We start from the raw sequence: 18,120 nt of genomic DNA, 5'->3' as shown, positions 1-18,120 counted from the left end.
AAATTTGGAAACAAGTGATGGTAAATTGGTAACTACAAAGTTCTAGTAAAGCCAAATTACTTCACCCATTCTATTTTTTTTTTATACTTCCTCCGTTTTTATTTATTTGACGCGTTTGATTTAGGTACATATATTAAGGAGAGGAGAGAGTGTGAGAGAGAATGGAAAAGCAAGTTGGTTAGCTTGTAAATGCAAGGTAAAAAAGTTACCCAAAAAGAAAACGTGTCATTGTGTCAACTAAAAAAAAACTTCCTAAAAAGGAATACGTGTCAAATAAAAAGAAACGGAAGTAGTATTTCAACGATAGGTATTGTAGTATTCCAAGACAGGAGAGGAATAGTAAGAGAGAAGGGGAGACGCACAAGATGAGGAGAGAAAAGATAAAGAATTATCTTGCGATTGAAAAGTAAACTGAGACATTAGAATAGCCAAAAGTCTTCAATAAGCCAAATACCAATCAATTAGTAAGGCACTAATTACTGTAGTCTTAAGGACTCGTCTAGTTTATCCCCGAAGTATAGATTTATATTGCTCTCTAATGTATAAATTCATATTGCTCTCTAACATATAGGGACATTGTTGTTACAATAAGGCATGTTATTTGCCGCGATTTCATCTGTTGTAACTTATCCAATGTGCAGCAAATTATGCCTCAAATATATGTTTTTTACACAGCAGAAAAATAGTCACGACTCAGGATCGATACTAGTACAATTTTGAACGGTATGGCTGTAATTGTTTGACAACTGCTTCAGCAATTACAAGCTTAATAAAGCTGCTCACCTAGCAAGTTGTTGATCAACAGACTTTTATCGGCAGATTTGGGCACTCACAAGCAGCTTAAACCGAAACAACCCCAGTAAAATGGATAAATATAGTATAGTACTTTCAATTGTCTCAGCAGAAATGTCTGTGATCAATCTGATCATCATCAACACAGCATGAGATATTTTGGTCCCAGGCAACAACTAGTCGTAGCAGTAGAGTAAAAGTAGTCAATGCAAATGGTGAAAAATTAACTAGTAAGGAGAAGCATTAGGACTTATCATTCTCTGATTAACATAAAAACCGAAATACTAGTACTAGATTAGCAATCAAGTGTCTAACAAGAAGCCAGTTTTAATATACATCTGACAAATGACGAAACATTAAATTATGAAGGGAAGCATTAGGACAAATATTATTATTTAGTTAACATTAAAAACCAGTATACTATATTAGCAATAAAAGTTTGACAAGAAGCTAGTTATAATTTATATTTGAGGTTATTAGCCTTCAGTCCTTCACGTGTGTAATTTAATCAGCTAATATGAAACTCACAAACATGTTAAAAGCGTAAAACACCTTTTATACAATTTTAGATGCACAATAGTACTATAATGATCATGAAGGCAGCAAGGCAGTAGCACGACTAAGAAAACAATAGTAGGTAAAAAATGTAACTAATATGGGTTTAGTAAGCCATCAACAAAAATGTAATGCACAAAAAGGAATTCAACTGTCAGGTTTAATTACCTCCCACAAAGTTTGCACTTATGATTGGTTTAGAGTTTCAAGATTTTAACATAGGCAGTAGAGTCAGCATCTGACATGTCGCGGTCCTGCTGCAAGACCATACTCAGCTCCTTTATATTTTTGAAATTTGTTGCTATTGTTTGTGCATTCTGCTACGTCTCATACTTAACTTTTCTCTCAAAATCTTCATACTATAATATCAGCTAAGTTGTTTCCGTTCAATTGATTTTGTATCCTCTCGGCTGCTCAGCAATAAGCTGCAGTCTGCAGCATAACCCATTTTCCTACATAAAAAATTCTTATTGATAAGAGAAAATGAAGCCACAATTGAAGATAGCAACAAAAGGAGGCAAACAAGAAAATGATGAAGCAGAACCAGTATCTCCTACTGGACAATACTTCAACAGCAAAGTGTTGTCTATTTGTATCATTGCTGTTCTGGAGACTGAAGTTCCCATAAATGAATCTTGTGTAATGCCACAACTTCGAGATGTCTTCCTACCCCTGAACCATAGATTTTCATCTATCATGGTAATATCTTCTTCTAATCTTTTGTTATTCAACTTTAAAAAATACTAACATAAACCTAAACAAAAAAAAGTGTCCCTAACTAGTTAAAATATGGCTTCTAGCAGGTATCTGACAAGAAAGATGTAAAACAATGGAAGCGAGTGGAAGTGAACCTGCAAGATCATGTTGTTGTCCCTAGCTTCCCTGATGGCTTATCGGTTGAGTCATACACCGATTACTTCGATGAATATCTGACGAAAATCACTGCGGATCAACTACCACAAGATAGGCCTTTATGGGAACTTCACATATTCAAGTACCCAACAAGCAAAGCAGCTAATCATATAATCTTCAAGCTTCACCATTCACTTGGTGACGGCTATTCTCTGATGGGTGCACTTCTGTCCTGCCTGCAAAGAGCAGAAAATCCTTCCCTTCCAATAACTTTTCCTTCAACTCAAGCAACCACAAAAATCAAGAACAATAATACAATGGAGTTCATCAACTGGATGCCAAGAATTATGTCGTCAATCTACAAAGGAGCCTGTGATTTTGGATGGAGTTTTCTGAAAAGTACCTGCAAGGCAGATGATAAGACACCCATCAGATCTGAGAATAAGGGTCTGGGCTTCAACCAAATCAAGATCTCTACTATAGAACTACCCCTAAACCAAATTAAACTGATCAAGACAAAACTAGGCTCAGTAAGTTCTCCTTTTCTCTTCTTAGTATGTTTTTTGTTTAAGCAGCCCATTCAATATATAGAGTGCAAGAACAGAAAAAAAATAACATAATAACAAACTAATTTAAACCAACTATCTATAATAGCATGCCATTGTAAAATGAAGAGAGCTTAGGAAGCTTAGAGCACATATCTATATTCCCACCATATAAAAATATATAATGAATCATCATAGTAACAAATTAACAACTGCCCAATATTAACCCATAACGAGGTCTAGATGACTAGATGTATGCAGAACTCATCCCTAATCGATCAGAATGACAAGAAGCAATCATAGAAAACAAAAATTCTAAGGGATGTAGTGAAAGTCTGTCACTTTTGACCAATCACTTTAATCCTTAAGAATGTAGCAAATTTAATAGTGATAATACACCAGCTGTTTTACCCTAAAGAGTTGGCCACCAACCTAAAACCTTTTTTGGAGCACAAGCAACTCTAAAACATTTCCAAAAGAATTCAACAAGGTTAACAAACAACGACATGATTAAATCGGAAATTATAAATATGTTTAAACTTCAAAATTTAAACTTTCTTACTCCCAAACTTTTTTTTTTTTTTTTTTTTTTTTTTTTTTGCACAAAGGATCATGTATGAAGGGGATATCTGTGCAGGTTCAGATTTATAGAGGCTTTGCTAAAAGACTGGAAGAAATTAACAATCTAACAAAGTTACTATTCCTTATGTCGGTGAAAGATCTCGTCATTAAAGGGTCATCAGTTCTGATTTTATTGTGTTTACTTCTTGCAGACAGTAAATGACACTGTTGCAGGCATAATATTCCTCGGGGTTCGAAGATACATGCAAGAAACTGACATAGAATCCAGCCATTCGCAATCAACAGCATTGGTGCTTCTCAACACAAGGAACATTGGAGGTTATATGTCTGTAGAGGAAATGAAAAAAACACATTCATGGGGGAACCAATTTGCATTTTTGCATATAATGATGCCTGAATTAATCAACGAGAAAAACTCCAACATCCTGGATTTTATCTATAAAGCACGTAACCAAATCATGAGGCTCAGGAATTCACCAGCAGTCTACCTCACCGCTCAGTGCCTAGAGCTTATAAGGAAATGCAGAGGACCTGAGGTACATAAATGATCAAATTATTTATGCAAATATATCTCCTTTTACAGTAGTCTTCCTGATCACGCTTAGTCTTTGATCTCGATTTAAGTTAAACTGTTAAAGTGAGGTAATGACACACTAACACTTATTATACATGCTGAACCATGTGTTTGACCAATAATATCTTAAAATGTCTACCAGTAAAATTTCAGAAAATTGATATTATGAAAATATACATTATTAATCCAACAACATACTATACAATAACATTTTTATATATGAGTATACAGGAAGTAAGTCAAAGCTAATATGTAAAAAGTGCATCAAATCATAGTGTCACTTAAAAAACAGAGGGTGTAATTGACAATAGATACCTACATAGTACCAGTGTTCCCTAATTTCCCAAGGCAGTTTAAGGAATCCGTTTGTCGATCATATATTTAAGGAAGCTATGGTTGATGATAAGGAAGTTGAGAGTTATAATAAATTTTTATTTATTTCTTAAGCTTGAGGGTGGTTGTTCACTAACAAAACAAGTATTTTGTTGAAAAAGATAATTGTTTTGACTTGGAGAACACCAGGAAAATTTGAAGCATGGTTATGTTGTCTTTCAGGCAGTAGCAGAACTCATCCATAGTACACTGAATAAATCAAGCATGGCAATAACAAACATGATAGGTCCAGTTGAGCAAGTGACGTTGGCTGATCATCAAATAAAAGGCATGTACTTCATGGTTGTGGGCAGTCCTCAGGTAAGCGAAGCAAAATGTAGTCATTCAGACAATGTTATACTTCCAATATTTTCTCTTCGTAATTTTAAATATTTAAACCAAGTGAGAGACCCTTCTTCCATGTCATGTTGGAAAACAAAACCTTCCAAAAAAAAAAAAAAAAAAAAAAATCTAACTTCGATTATTGTTACATGTTGACATTATATAATCTCCCTAATTTAATCATATTATAATAGCCCAGTTCTCTTACTTACACAAGCATTATTTATCTTGATTCTATTTATTACCTGGTTATAAATCTGTGCACATAACTAACTATAAATTCTCTATTTGTGTCAGAAATCTATTTCCTGTAATTGACTCTTAAGCTTGTTTTTCCTACCAATTAACGGTTCTATGGTTGGGACTTGCAGAGCCTGGTAATAACAATTATGAGTTATGCGCAAACTTTGAGGATTGGAATAGGAGCTGAAAAGGGCTTCATAGATTCACAGAGGTTGAACTCGTGCATCAAGAATGCGTTCAATTTAGTATCAGAGGCAGCTACAAAGACTGGATAAGATCATCAAACAACGAAAAATGGTCAAAAATTATCTCTAGTCTTTTAAGTCAATAATTAGTTCAAATACTACTTAAAATATGGGTGTTGGTATGGGATGGATGTGACTATGCTTAAACATTTTAATTAGCTCTAATATTTTGGTCATTTATAAGGTTGTCTTAAATTTTCTATTCTGTAAAATGCTGAACACAGACGACAATGATTCATTGTTCAACTTCTATCTATATAAGCTTGTATTCTTAAGAAGGGTGTCCATCCTATACTGGGTTTGCATAAACATTCTTTCACATTCTTTTTCCCATCCATGTGTCTACACGTGAGGCGTGCGGGGAAAAGAATGTGAGAAAACACAACTTAGCATTAAGTAAACAACTAAAGGTTACACTCCTACACTAATCAAATGAAGCACACTCTACCTGGGAATTTTTCTGATTTAATAAAATCATTTAAGAACAATAATTATGCAGTGTTGTCGTTTATTATTATCTTATTTGTGCTGACAGAATCCTTTTACGTAGTTGATTATTTTTGGTATAGTTCTGTAATTGTGTTGCAATTAAAACTGGGATTGAATCCTTGGTTTTTGTGCAAAATGGGGTTGGTGCATTTGTATGATATGATACTTGTGAATATCCTAAGAGTTCATACAACATGTTTGATAAACTGCTTGTTATAAATCTTGTGACTTGGAATTCTGTTATCAATGGGTTTGTTTTGAATGAGAAGCCTCATGAAGTTCTGGATTTTTTTTAGACAGATGAACTTGGTAGGTGTTGAGCACTTGAGCCTGATGGGTTTGAATGAGAATTTGCACGCAGTTAACATGCTTTTAGATTGTTTTTCTGCTCTTTTAGATCATCATTGTGGTTGAGGTTGGAGGTTGGAGTAACTGGGAGTCTAGGGGTCTAACTTTGTTAACATCTCACAAGACTCCGTTAACAGAAGTACAGAACAACTTAACGTCTGTCAAGCCAGTTATCAGATAAAATTAGACGGATTTTACAAAAAGACGCTCTAACCCCAAATTGTCTGCCTAAAAGTACAAAATTACCCCCCATGCGATGCATTCTATGTTTATCAAGAAGAGAAACATGGATATACCCGATTTGCTACTTCAAATATTTATATGCTTTCTACCATTTATGTACCTATCTAAGGCACTGTTCACTCCGCCTTACAAAAATAATATTAAGTAAAAACAATTTCAATTCATTATAATTAATTTTAGTAAAGTAAAAAAAAGTTCAGTTCAGCAAAAATAAATTTAGTTCAGTAAATATAATTTCAATTCGGTAAAAATTGGTAAACATAAAGAAGAAATATAATAGAAAATTAGTAAAAATAATTTCAATTCAGGAAAAAATAAGTTCAGTTCATTAAAAATAATTTCATTTCATTAAAAATAATTTAAGTTCAACAAATATAATTTAGTTCAGTAAAAATAATTTCAGTATTTTTTTTTGGAAAGCGGTAGCAGATTTAGTATGCACTCGAGCAAAATAATTAGTCCTGCTTCACTAACCTTGCTAATTTCATAATTGAGTTAAGTTCGGCCTACTACTCCGTATTAGCTAATCTTTGAACTCTCAAGCTAAAAACATAAAGCAACAAAGAATTCCAAAGCACCATCTTGATAATCAGAAAGGATAAACAAAATAAGGTGGGCCGAGTAAAACAGCAAACCAAAGATCAGCACTCAAAAGAACACAACATACAACAAAACTAATCAACACATAAAGAAGCAGCTTCAGTTTGCACAACCAAATCTTCTAAGCTCATAAATTCTCAAAATGACAATTTTATGATACGATGAAATATTGAAAATGCTATTCCACCAATATGACTTCTAAAACACGAACTTAACATTTATAAACCCTAACTAAAAATCTAAAATAACAATAATTTAGCAATAAAAATCAACAATTTCAGTGCTTATTGAAATTCACTTCAACAAACAAACATAAAACAAACCCAATTACAGACTTACAGTATACCGGAAGATGCGAATTTAGACTTCATCAAGCCGTAATTGATAATCAAATGAATTCAAAATATTTAAATTATAATGGGCAGAAATTCAATCTTCAAGCCCAATTTTAGCATTAATGGAGGACATGGTCATCCTACCCTTTGGGGTTGACCATGCCCTTAATTTACCCTTATTTCTAGGGTTTTTCGTTTATAATGGCGCCGGAGGCGCCGAATGGGGTCATCTTCAATGTCACCGTCTTCAATGGTGTCGCCTTTGATGTGAGCTTCAATGGAGGAGGAAAGAGGAAGAAGAAGGATCATTATTGCAATTGACGACTTCATTGTTGAAGAAAATATGGTGATGAAAATGGTACCTTCCTCCATTGTTGAATGGAGAACCTGGGTCTTCTTTCTCTTACTTCTGTTTAGAGGGAGAAAATGAGTAACTTTCGTCAGTTAAGGACCAATCTTCAGCACATGATTAAAAAAAGGATGAAAATATTTTTTAATTAGCCAGCACGAGATTTTATGCAAGATAATAACCAAATTGCCATTTGATAAACATTTCAAGTTTATCAAATCTGGGCTTCCTTTTTTTTAAATACTATTAATATTAGTATTTTTTTTTCCCACCAAAAAAAATCAAAAAATTGTTTTTTAACACCAAAACTTTTAAAAGTTTTACATTTGATCAAAACCATGTCATAAATGTTTATTTTTATCTAATTCAATGTTTAGAAAGTACGACCTCAACCAAAAATTTGTGTTTAAAAATCACTAATTATGCTAAATAAACATCTTTTGGGCTTTGGGAGGGTATAGTTAAAGTTCAAAATATGGGAAGAGTATAGTTAAAGTTTAAAAATATGGGGAGAGTATAGTATTTTTAAGGGCGGGTTTGGGAAGCCGATTTTACGCATTTTTAGTTTTTTTTTTTTTTTTTTTTTTTTTTTTTGGCCAGGCCGAAAATGACCGAAAAAATCCAGACATTTTAGACGAATTTGGGCACAAAAATTTCGGCCCAAAGCTTAGCCCGACCAGACCCAACCCAAGAAGTGGATTGATTTATTTAGTCTAGACCCGCCCCATCTAATGATCACCCCTCTAAATTTGAGTCTTTGAGAGAACCCTCTAAACTTCGGTATTTTTCTAAAGAAAGGAGGGAGGGGGTGTGGGGGGAAGGAAATAAATACTGTACAGATTTAATTGCAACCTAATCAATATGGGCTTTCGTCTATGCCAGTACCAATTTTTCTTTAAAAAAAAATAAAAAAATTGTAGGCCCAATCCTAGTAACGTTTTGCCTAGACTTAGTTTGGATCAAGAAGTCATAATAGATTAATAGCACTAGCACCTACGACAATTATGTGTGTCTTATGTCAAGACGTCTAAGTCCAACCATTTCATATGGCAACAACTCTCCTCCACTTTATCTTGGTTGTTACTAGTAGCTTTAAAAATGTCAATTAACTTAGCTGGTTAAAAAGTTAAGAATTGTTCTCTAAAACCTGCAAATCATATATATGAAGTAGATAACAACTGTTGCGAGTCTTTTATACCAAGAAAAAACGTACAACCAATGGGTTACTAATTACATACAGTGCTCTATCTATCTGTTTCGACAGTCCAAATACGTGAGCCAGCCGCCCAGGCGCCCAGCCATTTGGTCCTTTTCTGTCACTAATAGAAATGTTATTGATTTGCAGAGCCTCCTAGTAACGATTATGAGTTACATGCAAACTGTAAGGATAGGATTATCAGTTGAAAAGGACTTCATAGACTCACAGAAGCTGGAATCATGCATCAAGAAAGCTTTCGAGCTCATATACGAGGCAGCTACTATAAAGGATAAAGATGATTATATCATCATTATTAGTTATTGTTTAGAATATGTAAATTCCTTTATTTACTCCTTAATTTTGATAGTCAAAGTATATCCCTTATAATTAGCTAAAGTACCTAGTCACATATTGTATCTAGTCATAGTTTGGTATGTTCAATGTTCTAATCTTGTACTATATATATACTCGTGTATATTCATCAATATAATTAAGATTTCCAACATTCTTTTTTTTCATAACTCTATCAGCTACAAAGACCGAATATCCAAATAAGGGAGTCGAGTAACAAAATACTTCGTATATGTACTATCGGTCTATAGATCTCTGTGGAGGTTGCGGTGTTGGTATGGGATTGATATAACTCTGCTCAAGTTATCAGTTAGCTCTCCTCGTCTTCACCAATAATTATGTAATATGCTTATTCTTGTTCATGTAGTACAAACTAAATAAAATGCAATGGTATTACTAATGGTATCTACTATCTAGTGCACTTGTATTCTTATACTCCGTATTATGACTTTGTTGCTTGGTATGAAGGCATGCAACCAAAGCTTTTATGATTTGTTCAAAAGTATTTGTTGTGCTTATGCTAACACCAACATACAATAGCAAATAGAACGGCAAACTAGTATCCATGGTTGGAGAATTCATAACTATGATCTCGATTTGCAGATTGGAATAGAGAAACTACTGAGAAAGTCACATTAGACAATATTATTATAGTTGGGATTTGTTGGAAATGGTAATGCAATTGGATAATTGCAAAGCCTGACGATCCGCACTCGTAGGGGATTAAATGTTTCAAGGAATACTCGCAGTCAACTAGGTGGGCCGTTGCCTAATTGGGCCCACCTAATTTGCTTGAGTGTGTTTGTTTATTTGTCTCTTATTCTTGGGATACATATAAATACGAGCATTGTCTTCTTTTTTTCTGAAATTTAATAATATACTGAACCCTAAACATATAAACACAAACCTATCCTTTTGACATCTGAACAGTTCTTGAGCAATTCCAACCTTCGAGTCCTGATACACGAATTGTGGAGGTCATTGTGTAAAACTTGGGAGGCGTGCGTCATCGAAAAACTTGTACCAGTGGTTGTGTATTTCGCTTCTAAGAATATACCCAATGGATGACCCAAAATTCTTGGTCATAGATTATTATATAATTTCTTTCTCTTTCCACTCATCCATGACCAAAGACTCCCAATGGTTGCTCAAAATAACTTTGGTCATGATTTTCTCTCTCCCACGTTTACCATACAAATACCCATTTTCTTCTTCCAATAATACACTGCCACTTGTCCATTAATATCTTCATGACCAAATTGATCATTACAAAGACCAGATCATTCTCTTTCATCCCTTTTTTTCTTTCTTCTATTTTTTTTATATAAAAAATCCTCTCTCCTCATGACCAGTGACCCGGTCATCCAATGGCCACACTCTAAGGCAGTGGGTTCCAAACCACGGCACAACCGAAGGAGAACATGTCTTTGATTCGAGTATGACGATAGAGTTTGTTCCAGGGAAGTTTTTGGTTTGTCTATTATCATTCATGGAATCAATATGTATTTTTTTCCAACAGGATTCAATCTCAAGTCTTTGAAACTACCCCTCAAGACTTTAATCAACCAAACAAGACGGCAAATGACATCCACATAACAAGTATGAAAGGTGATAAAAAAAAAAAAAAATTAAATTAAAAAATAAAATAAATAAAATAAAATAAAATTGAATTGCAACAAGACAACAATCAATATTAGTAAATGCCCAACTTTTTTTCACCCAACTGAAACCGTGATTTTCACAATCTTGGCAATTGTTCAGATTACTTCTCAGAACATTCATGTATTTAACCTCCAAAAAATAGTACAGCAGTAACTGATTCAGATTTCACTGTACTTCAATCTTATCCCCTTAATTTCTACACAGAATGAAGTCAATGAACCCAGTACATTAATTTTCAATTGTCATGGCCTGCTTCAATAGTCAATATTCAGCACAAAACTGTGATCAATTGATCATTCAACACATAACATTAAAGCATTACATGTGCTGGAACCCGTGCCCTTTTTTCAGCAATTACTACGACACCGACTAATCGACTATTTACTACAAGTCTACAAGTAATCACCATCTCCAGGTAAAAATCAAAATCCGGCTAATTGTCTAACAGTTAGACACGTAACAAGGGGGTGAAACGCCGTTAGTGCCCTCAACGTAGACTACAGTTTTCTCATCAAGAGCTTGTCCAATTGAACACTCCTAACCGGCCAGAAGACACAATGAACCGAGCTATAGATAAGCAACACAATTTACATCACAAGCAGTTTGCTTAACGTAACTTTTACATGCACGGCGATGCTAATCATGCTATAATGGTACCGACAGCAAAACTGCAGGGATAAAACGGTGCCATGAAGACAGACAGCAAATATGGCCGTGTTAATACATAGTTGACAGTCTAGACACTCTATACATACACACTTGAATGTATTGCAGGTAATGCAGTTTCATAGCCTGAGGGCAACAATACTGCAGCATTGCAGAGCAATTATTAGAACAGCTATCATTTTTCGGTCAATACCTAAGCCATTTTACTAAATTCAGCAAGTTATCCTTAGCAATGAGGAATTACTTAAAAGGTAATATTTGAGTAGCTAACATGAACCTCGCAACTTCACAAGCAGTAAGGTTAATAATGATGCAGTGTCATGTGCCAAGGAGTACTAAGAAAAAATGTAACAATTGACGAATATAACAAACAAATCATGGCAGTTAGGTGTTGAAATTAATACTCGTATTTACATGCATGATGTTGAATTCAAAGAAAATTATGCACTCGATGATTGATTGAGATAATAATAAATAACATGACCATAACCAGTGAAATAAGCACCTTTTCTACATTCGTACGCAGTGAAACAAGCACCTTTTTTACATTCCTTTCAAACGTTCGTCCTATAAATTCCGCTTACGTTGTTCCACTTCTCACCTTCACAACCTACAAACGAAAGGAAAAAGAAAAACTTGTTCATTGATAGTTGTAACTTGTAATACATCCATATAAGAGAAAATGAAGTCTACGTTGCAAATAAAAACGGAAAAAATCAACCTGCAGGAAAAGGATGCATCCGAACCAGTATCTCCTACCGGACAATACTTCAACAGCAAAACACTGTCAGTTTGCATCCTTGCAGTTCTGGAATCTGAAGTTCCCGTTGATGACTCCTGTGCAATTCCACAACTACGAGATGTTTTCCTTCCAATTAACCCGAGATTTTCTTCTATTATGGTAATAAATAAATTTCATATCTTCCTTTAGTTTTTCACTTCTACTTTAAAATAGTAGTGTTACTGACTAGCAAAATTACTTCAACCAGATAACAGACAAGAAAGGTGTAAAGCAATGGAAAAAAGTAGAAGTGAACCTTCAAGAACACCTTATAATCCCCTGCTTCCCAGAGGGCCTATCAGTTGAATCATACAACGAATACTTCGACGAATATCTGACAAAAACTAGTTCAGACTTATTGCCACAAAATAGACCTTTATGGGAAGTTCACATATTCAAGTACCCAACAAGCAAAGCAGCTGGGCATATAATCTTCAAGCTTCACCATGCACTTGGTGACGGCTACTCTCTGATGGGAGCACTTCTTTCCTGCGTGAAAAGAGCAGATAATCCTTCTCTTCTGTTAACTTTTCCTACTACTCGATCAAGCTCAGCAAACAAGAGAAGCAATTCGACAAGGATTATCGAATGGGTGCCACAAACTATATCTGCAATCTTCAAAGGAGCCTATGATTTTGGATGGAGTTTTCTGAAAAGCACTTATAATCCAGATGATAAGACACCCATCAGATCCGGAAAGAGTCAGGGTTTCCAACCAACCAAAATCTCTACTATTGAACTATCCCTAGACCACATTAAACTAATCAAAGCAAGAGTAGGAACGGTACGTTGTTCTTTCTATTTCTTCTTGCTTTTTGTATAGTATAATTAAAACAGTTTAAGAAATAATATTACTCTTTTCTCAGTAATTATTAGTTTTATTTAGTGAGTGCAAATCAGTATCAATATGACAAAACTAATACAGCAATAAATCAAATAAATATATTTAAATCGTAAAAAATAACTTTTAATCAGAAAGATGGTAAAGGCCATATTTTAGCTGATTTTTCGGACGCCTAATTAGCATTATAATACGGAGGCATAAATTCTTTCCAAAAACTGGATGATGCATCCTAAACTTTATTACAAAAATTTATGATCCAACCATAAAGGCATAAAATCTCATAAAACAGCCTTAGAAAACATGAATTCTAATTGATGTAGTACTAAAAGTAGTTGTAGACAAACAATTCTTTTAAGAAAAGTAGTACTTGTTGTGCCCCCTCTATTTATTTCAATCTAGTATTCATCAATGTTTCATAAAAGCAAGATCACCCAATAATGATTGGCATAGGATTTGCTAAGAGAACTGAAAAACTTTGGTACTGACTGTTCTGTTTACTCCTGCAGACAATCAATGACATTCTTGCAGGCATAGTTTTCCATGGGATTCGAGTATACATGCAAGAAATTGACCCGGAATCCAGCATTTCACAATCTACAGCTTTGGTGCTGCTCAACACTAGGAACATCACAAGATATATTTCAGTTAAGGAAATGAAAACAGCAAGTACCAAGATGTGGGGGAACCAATTTGCATTTTTGCATGTAGCGATTCCTGAACTAATTGACGATAACTCCTCCAACCCCCTTGATTTTGTCTATAAAACACAGCAACAGATTACGAGACTCAGAAATTCACCAGCAGTTTATCTCACAGCTCAGTGCCTAGAGATTGCAAGGAAATGCAAAGGACCTGAGGTACATGAATTTAATGATCATATCACTTTATGCACATGCTGTCTTTTTTTAAGCTTTCATTAGACTTCAGGATGCCTTAGATCAAGATAAAAGTGTACTTGCCTTAGTAGAAATTCTCTTGGTGGGCAAACAAACTTCAGTCACAGGTGAATATGATTCAGAGACGTTTCCACATCAATGAATTTTTTTTATCAACACATGTGAAGTGGAACGTTTATCTCCGTCTCCATTTACCTATATTTGAAAATAAGTCCAGATTAAATGCACGTTATTGACGATCAGAAATTTATACATAAGTGAATAGCATAAAGAACAATCTTATTACCATACTTATTGAAACTAAGCAGTTCTGAGTAGTACAGTATAAAACTTGAAGACACTAGACTTATTATAAGTTTCCAAAACTCAACAGAACCAGTCCGATAACTTCCCTTTGTATACTTAATCAATCAAGCATGTATATTAGAATGGCATTTTGTTATCGACTATACTAATTAAAAGAAAGACTAATAAACAAAACAAAATACATTCTGTTTCAGGCAGCAGCTGAACTTATCTACAATACAATGAATAAATCAAGCATGGGAATGACAAATATGATAGGTCCAATTGAAAAAGTGGCCTTGGCTAACCATCCTGTCAAAGGCATATACTTCATGGTTTGCGGCACTCCCAAGGTAAGGGTTCATAATACTTTTGTCCATCACTTTAAGTGATTGATAATGCAAACCTTAAACATCATTTCCTAAACATTTGTCAGTTATGTTGCTTGATCGATCTATGTCATCCTCAATTTAACTACAAATTGCTTATTCCTTCATGTAGATTAACAGTTTTCAGAATCAGTACAAATTTACTGCTTTAGTTAACTCTAAAACCCTCATCCACCACTAACAATTACCCTGCCGACTTGCAGAGCCTAGTAATAACAATCATGAGTTACATGCAAACTGTGAGGATTGGAGTAGGAGTTGAAAAGGGCCTCATAGACTCACAGAAGCTGACCTCATGCATCAAGAATGCTTTTGATCTGGCGTACGAAGCAGCCTCAAAGGGCCAATAAAAAAAACCTTCAAACAGCATAAAGTTTATTATCCTCAAGGTGCTGATTTGGGAATGATGCAACTCACCTCATATATATGACATTTCAATTAGCTCAAGCCTTGCAATTCTTTGCTCTATTCATCAGCAATTACTATGTCTAGTCTAGTAAGAGGAGGGCATTTGGATCCTTTTCTAAGAAACTTTTAAGCAAAAAAATATATATATATAAGTGGTTCATGGCTATATATATGTACACTTCATCTTGTATCAGTGTGGCATTATGCGTAATGAATGACATTTTGGAAGAGGAACTGTAATAGCATAATGGATAATTACATGAAATCCTCAATGTTATATGCTATTAGGACCTTGTTCTTCTATACTATTGTGCTCAAACATTGTCAACTTAGAACAATATTATCTCTCATCACATCTTTGTGAAACTATTAAACAAAAGTTCCATAATAATCTCATGGAAATATCTTAAGGCGATATCTAGTGGTGCTAACTTCATACTATGATCCAATTTGTGTAAGGTTACAAAGTTTGAACAACTGATCAATGTCAAATGTGGCTCAACTACCCTTAAAAGAAAGTAGCACTACTGTTAAAATTCCAATTAAAATCTAGGAATTTTAACATACTATACTTATCAGAGACGTGTTGTGTTATGCCTTGAATTCTCTATGACAATTTGGCATTGCAAAGAAAAACCCAAGTTCTGATTTCTTCTAGAAGTATAGATCTGTCACATGAAGAAAATAACTCATCAAATTAAAGTATAGTTTTGCTTGAAGTTTAATTATGGTATTTAACACCCCTGCATGTTATTTCTCACAAGGTTGAAGCCTTTCAACATTGGTAGCTCATATATGACTTTAAGGGCATAAAGCATATTTCATTAACTCCGCCTATTGACTTCTAAACCCCAATCATAGAAGGGTAAAAGATACTTACACCCTTAACTTAAGCACCTACAGTTGGGAGGACTCGACCTCGTGGACATCAAGGTTACAAGATGAACCAACTATATCAAATCTTGCAATCAAACTTGTAAAACACAAAACGGTTACCTTTTTACTATGAGTTACAGAGCAATAGATAGAGTGAAAGAACTATGTAGTTGACTCTCCTTGCATATTGAGAGTTTGAACCATATAATTTGTACACTCTCAATCTTGTATATTTGTCTACATAAAACTATGGGGTAATACAATTGTCCCTCTTCTAACCAAGCATGCTTGGTGGAGTTGGTGGGGAACTCACCGGGTCACAAGTTCAAGCCCCACCAATTACAAATGCTTTGGAGTAGGGCCGTAGGGAAATTCCCTTACCTCCCCCTCTACTCTCCATTGATGACATGCAAAGTTGAAGTGGCTAAATTTGTGAGAGGTACCGGCCCAGTAAAGTCCTTTATATTCTTTAAAATAAAAAAACAAACAAATTCAAGAATTGGACTTCCAGCATTACAATTAGCATTAATATAGATATTAATTTCAGCATTAAGGCCCTTTTTGGTTGAAGGGATTTGGATGGAAAAGAAAAGAAAGGAAATTGTTTTAATCATATTCTCATGTTTGGTTGAATAAATGACATAAAAATCTAAAGGAAAGGAAGGGAAGTGAGAGGAAAGTCTCTTAACAAAATTTTGGCTTTCCTTTCCTCCCAAAATTGGAGGAATTTGACTGGAAAGAGAAAAATAAAAGTAATTTCCTTTCTCTTCCCTTCATTTCCTTTCATCAACCAAATATTGAAAAATAAAATCACCTTTCTTTCCCTTCTTTTCCCTTCCCATCCTTTCTCTTTTTTTCCTTTACTAATATTGAACCAAATAAAGCCTAAGTTATTAACATGTTTAATTACTTCACCAAAAAAAATAACATGTACAATTACAATTACTTAGGTAATTAGTTAAGAACTTAAGAACATAACATCAACGTCGCAAATAATTCTAATAAATTCATGTAAAAAAATAAAGAATTTGCATGCTCACAATTATTTTTTCTGAATTCCGGAAATTAAGGTTTAAAATCTCCATACCAAATTCGCCAACAATTAGCCTCTCTGCCCAGATAATAATGGTTTGAAATGCTCTCGTTTTTACTAAAATTGAGGAAATTTAGGGTTTTTTACGTACTCGTAACCTCCGGAATCTCCTATGCTCAAATTCTTTCAACAAATTCATTTTTTGGAATGGTTCTTGTGTATTTGGTACAAATTTTTTACTCACTTGTGTTATTGTCGTTTATTGTACTATGAGAGTATCGGAGATTTGGAGTATTGAGTACTCCCTCCGGTCTGAGCTGAATTGAATTGAATTAAATTGACTAGAGCTAACCTGAACTGATTATAGCTGCACTGATATGAGAGAGGAAAATTAAGAGTTAAACTGAACTGATTGGAGCTAAACTAAATTGAGCTGAACAGGCCCTTAAGTGCGGCACTTTGATTCTTTGATTGGCTCACTTGTCAATGTAGACTATGTAGTATATAACTTTAACTAATGATATATTGAAATATTTAACTATCAATAAGTATGAATTATAAAAAAATTGATATTTGAAAACTATGGTTTGATACGATTCTAATGAATATTTTGATTACTACCTCCGTTAACATATACTTGCAACTTTGGGGTATTATTTGAGAGACATAAAATATTCCAAAGTTGCAAGTATATGTTAACGGAGATAGTATATTTTATGTTACGTGTAAAGCACAAACAATGGTCAAAGCGATGCATATGATTATATGAATAGTATCAAAGTCAAAGTGGGACACTTAAATATAAACGGAGGGAATATATATTAAATGTTATTGTAACTCTTTATAAGTTGTTGGACTTGTCTACATGAGTCCATGTAGACTGGACATTTGAGTCGAGTGTAGATTAGGTCATTTTAGGTCTAATGTTTTATTTGGGTCGGGTTAGATTGAGTCATACCGTGAGTATCGAATATGTTTGGTTCCTAGATAATTGGACAAGTGTCTAATTGAAACTTCGAGTCAAGTTTGACCTATTCAAGTTGGGTTGGGTCGACTTCGGGACAAGTTCTAATTGGATCATTTTTAAGTCAAATTGAGTTCTGGACTTCTGGTCTAGATTTCGGGTCAAGTTTGAATCTGGTCAATCAGGTATTTCGGATAAAATCATTTCAAGTATCAGGTAATATCGCTTCAGGTCACATTAAGTATTGGGTCTTTATGGGTCACATTGGGTATTGAGTTTGTATGGATCAGTTTTTCGTGTA

The 18,120-nt window shown here is 34.3% G+C and overlaps 2 protein-coding genes and 1 long non-coding RNA gene across 3 annotated transcripts; 2 read left to right on the top strand and 1 right to left on the bottom strand.

Moving 5' to 3' along the window:
• Positions 1-1,813: 1,813 nt before the first annotated feature.
• Positions 1,814-5,359, top strand: LOC145638112 (wax ester synthase/diacylglycerol acyltransferase 4-like). Its single transcript, XM_081689067.1, has 5 exons — positions 1,814-2,046; positions 2,151-2,729; positions 3,518-3,862; positions 4,456-4,593; positions 4,986-5,359. The coding sequence occupies exons 1-5, from the start codon at positions 1,831-1,833 to the stop codon at positions 5,130-5,132; spliced, it is 1,425 nt and encodes a 474-aa protein (XP_081545193.1). The 5' UTR covers positions 1,814-1,830; the 3' UTR covers positions 5,133-5,359.
• A 4,548-nt stretch (positions 5,360-9,907) lies between these two features.
• Positions 9,908-13,901, bottom strand: LOC145638111 (uncharacterized). Its single transcript, XR_014114620.1, has 3 exons — positions 12,065-13,901; positions 11,849-11,953; positions 9,908-11,345 (listed from the first exon to the last, which is right to left on the bottom strand). It is a non-coding gene; the product is annotated as an uncharacterized LOC145638111 (long non-coding RNA).
• LOC145638110 (wax ester synthase/diacylglycerol acyltransferase 4-like) lies at positions 11,960-15,002 on the top strand. The gene is made up of 5 exons (XM_081689066.1): positions 11,960-12,244; positions 12,333-12,908; positions 13,475-13,825; positions 14,365-14,502; positions 14,742-15,002. The coding sequence occupies exons 1-5, from the start codon at positions 12,026-12,028 to the stop codon at positions 14,886-14,888; spliced, it is 1,431 nt and encodes a 476-aa protein (XP_081545192.1). The 5' UTR covers positions 11,960-12,025; the 3' UTR covers positions 14,889-15,002.
• The last annotated feature ends 3,118 nt before the right edge of the window (positions 15,003-18,120 follow it).

Source organism: Chenopodium album, chromosome 7, assembly GCF_948465745.1.
Source record: "Chenopodium album chromosome 7, dcCheAlbu1.1, whole genome shotgun sequence".
NCBI classification, from domain to species: domain Eukaryota; kingdom Viridiplantae; phylum Streptophyta; class Magnoliopsida; order Caryophyllales; family Amaranthaceae; genus Chenopodium; species Chenopodium album.
Note: the sequence above shows the minus strand (reverse complement) of the source record. Positions and strands in the feature narration are given on the sequence as shown.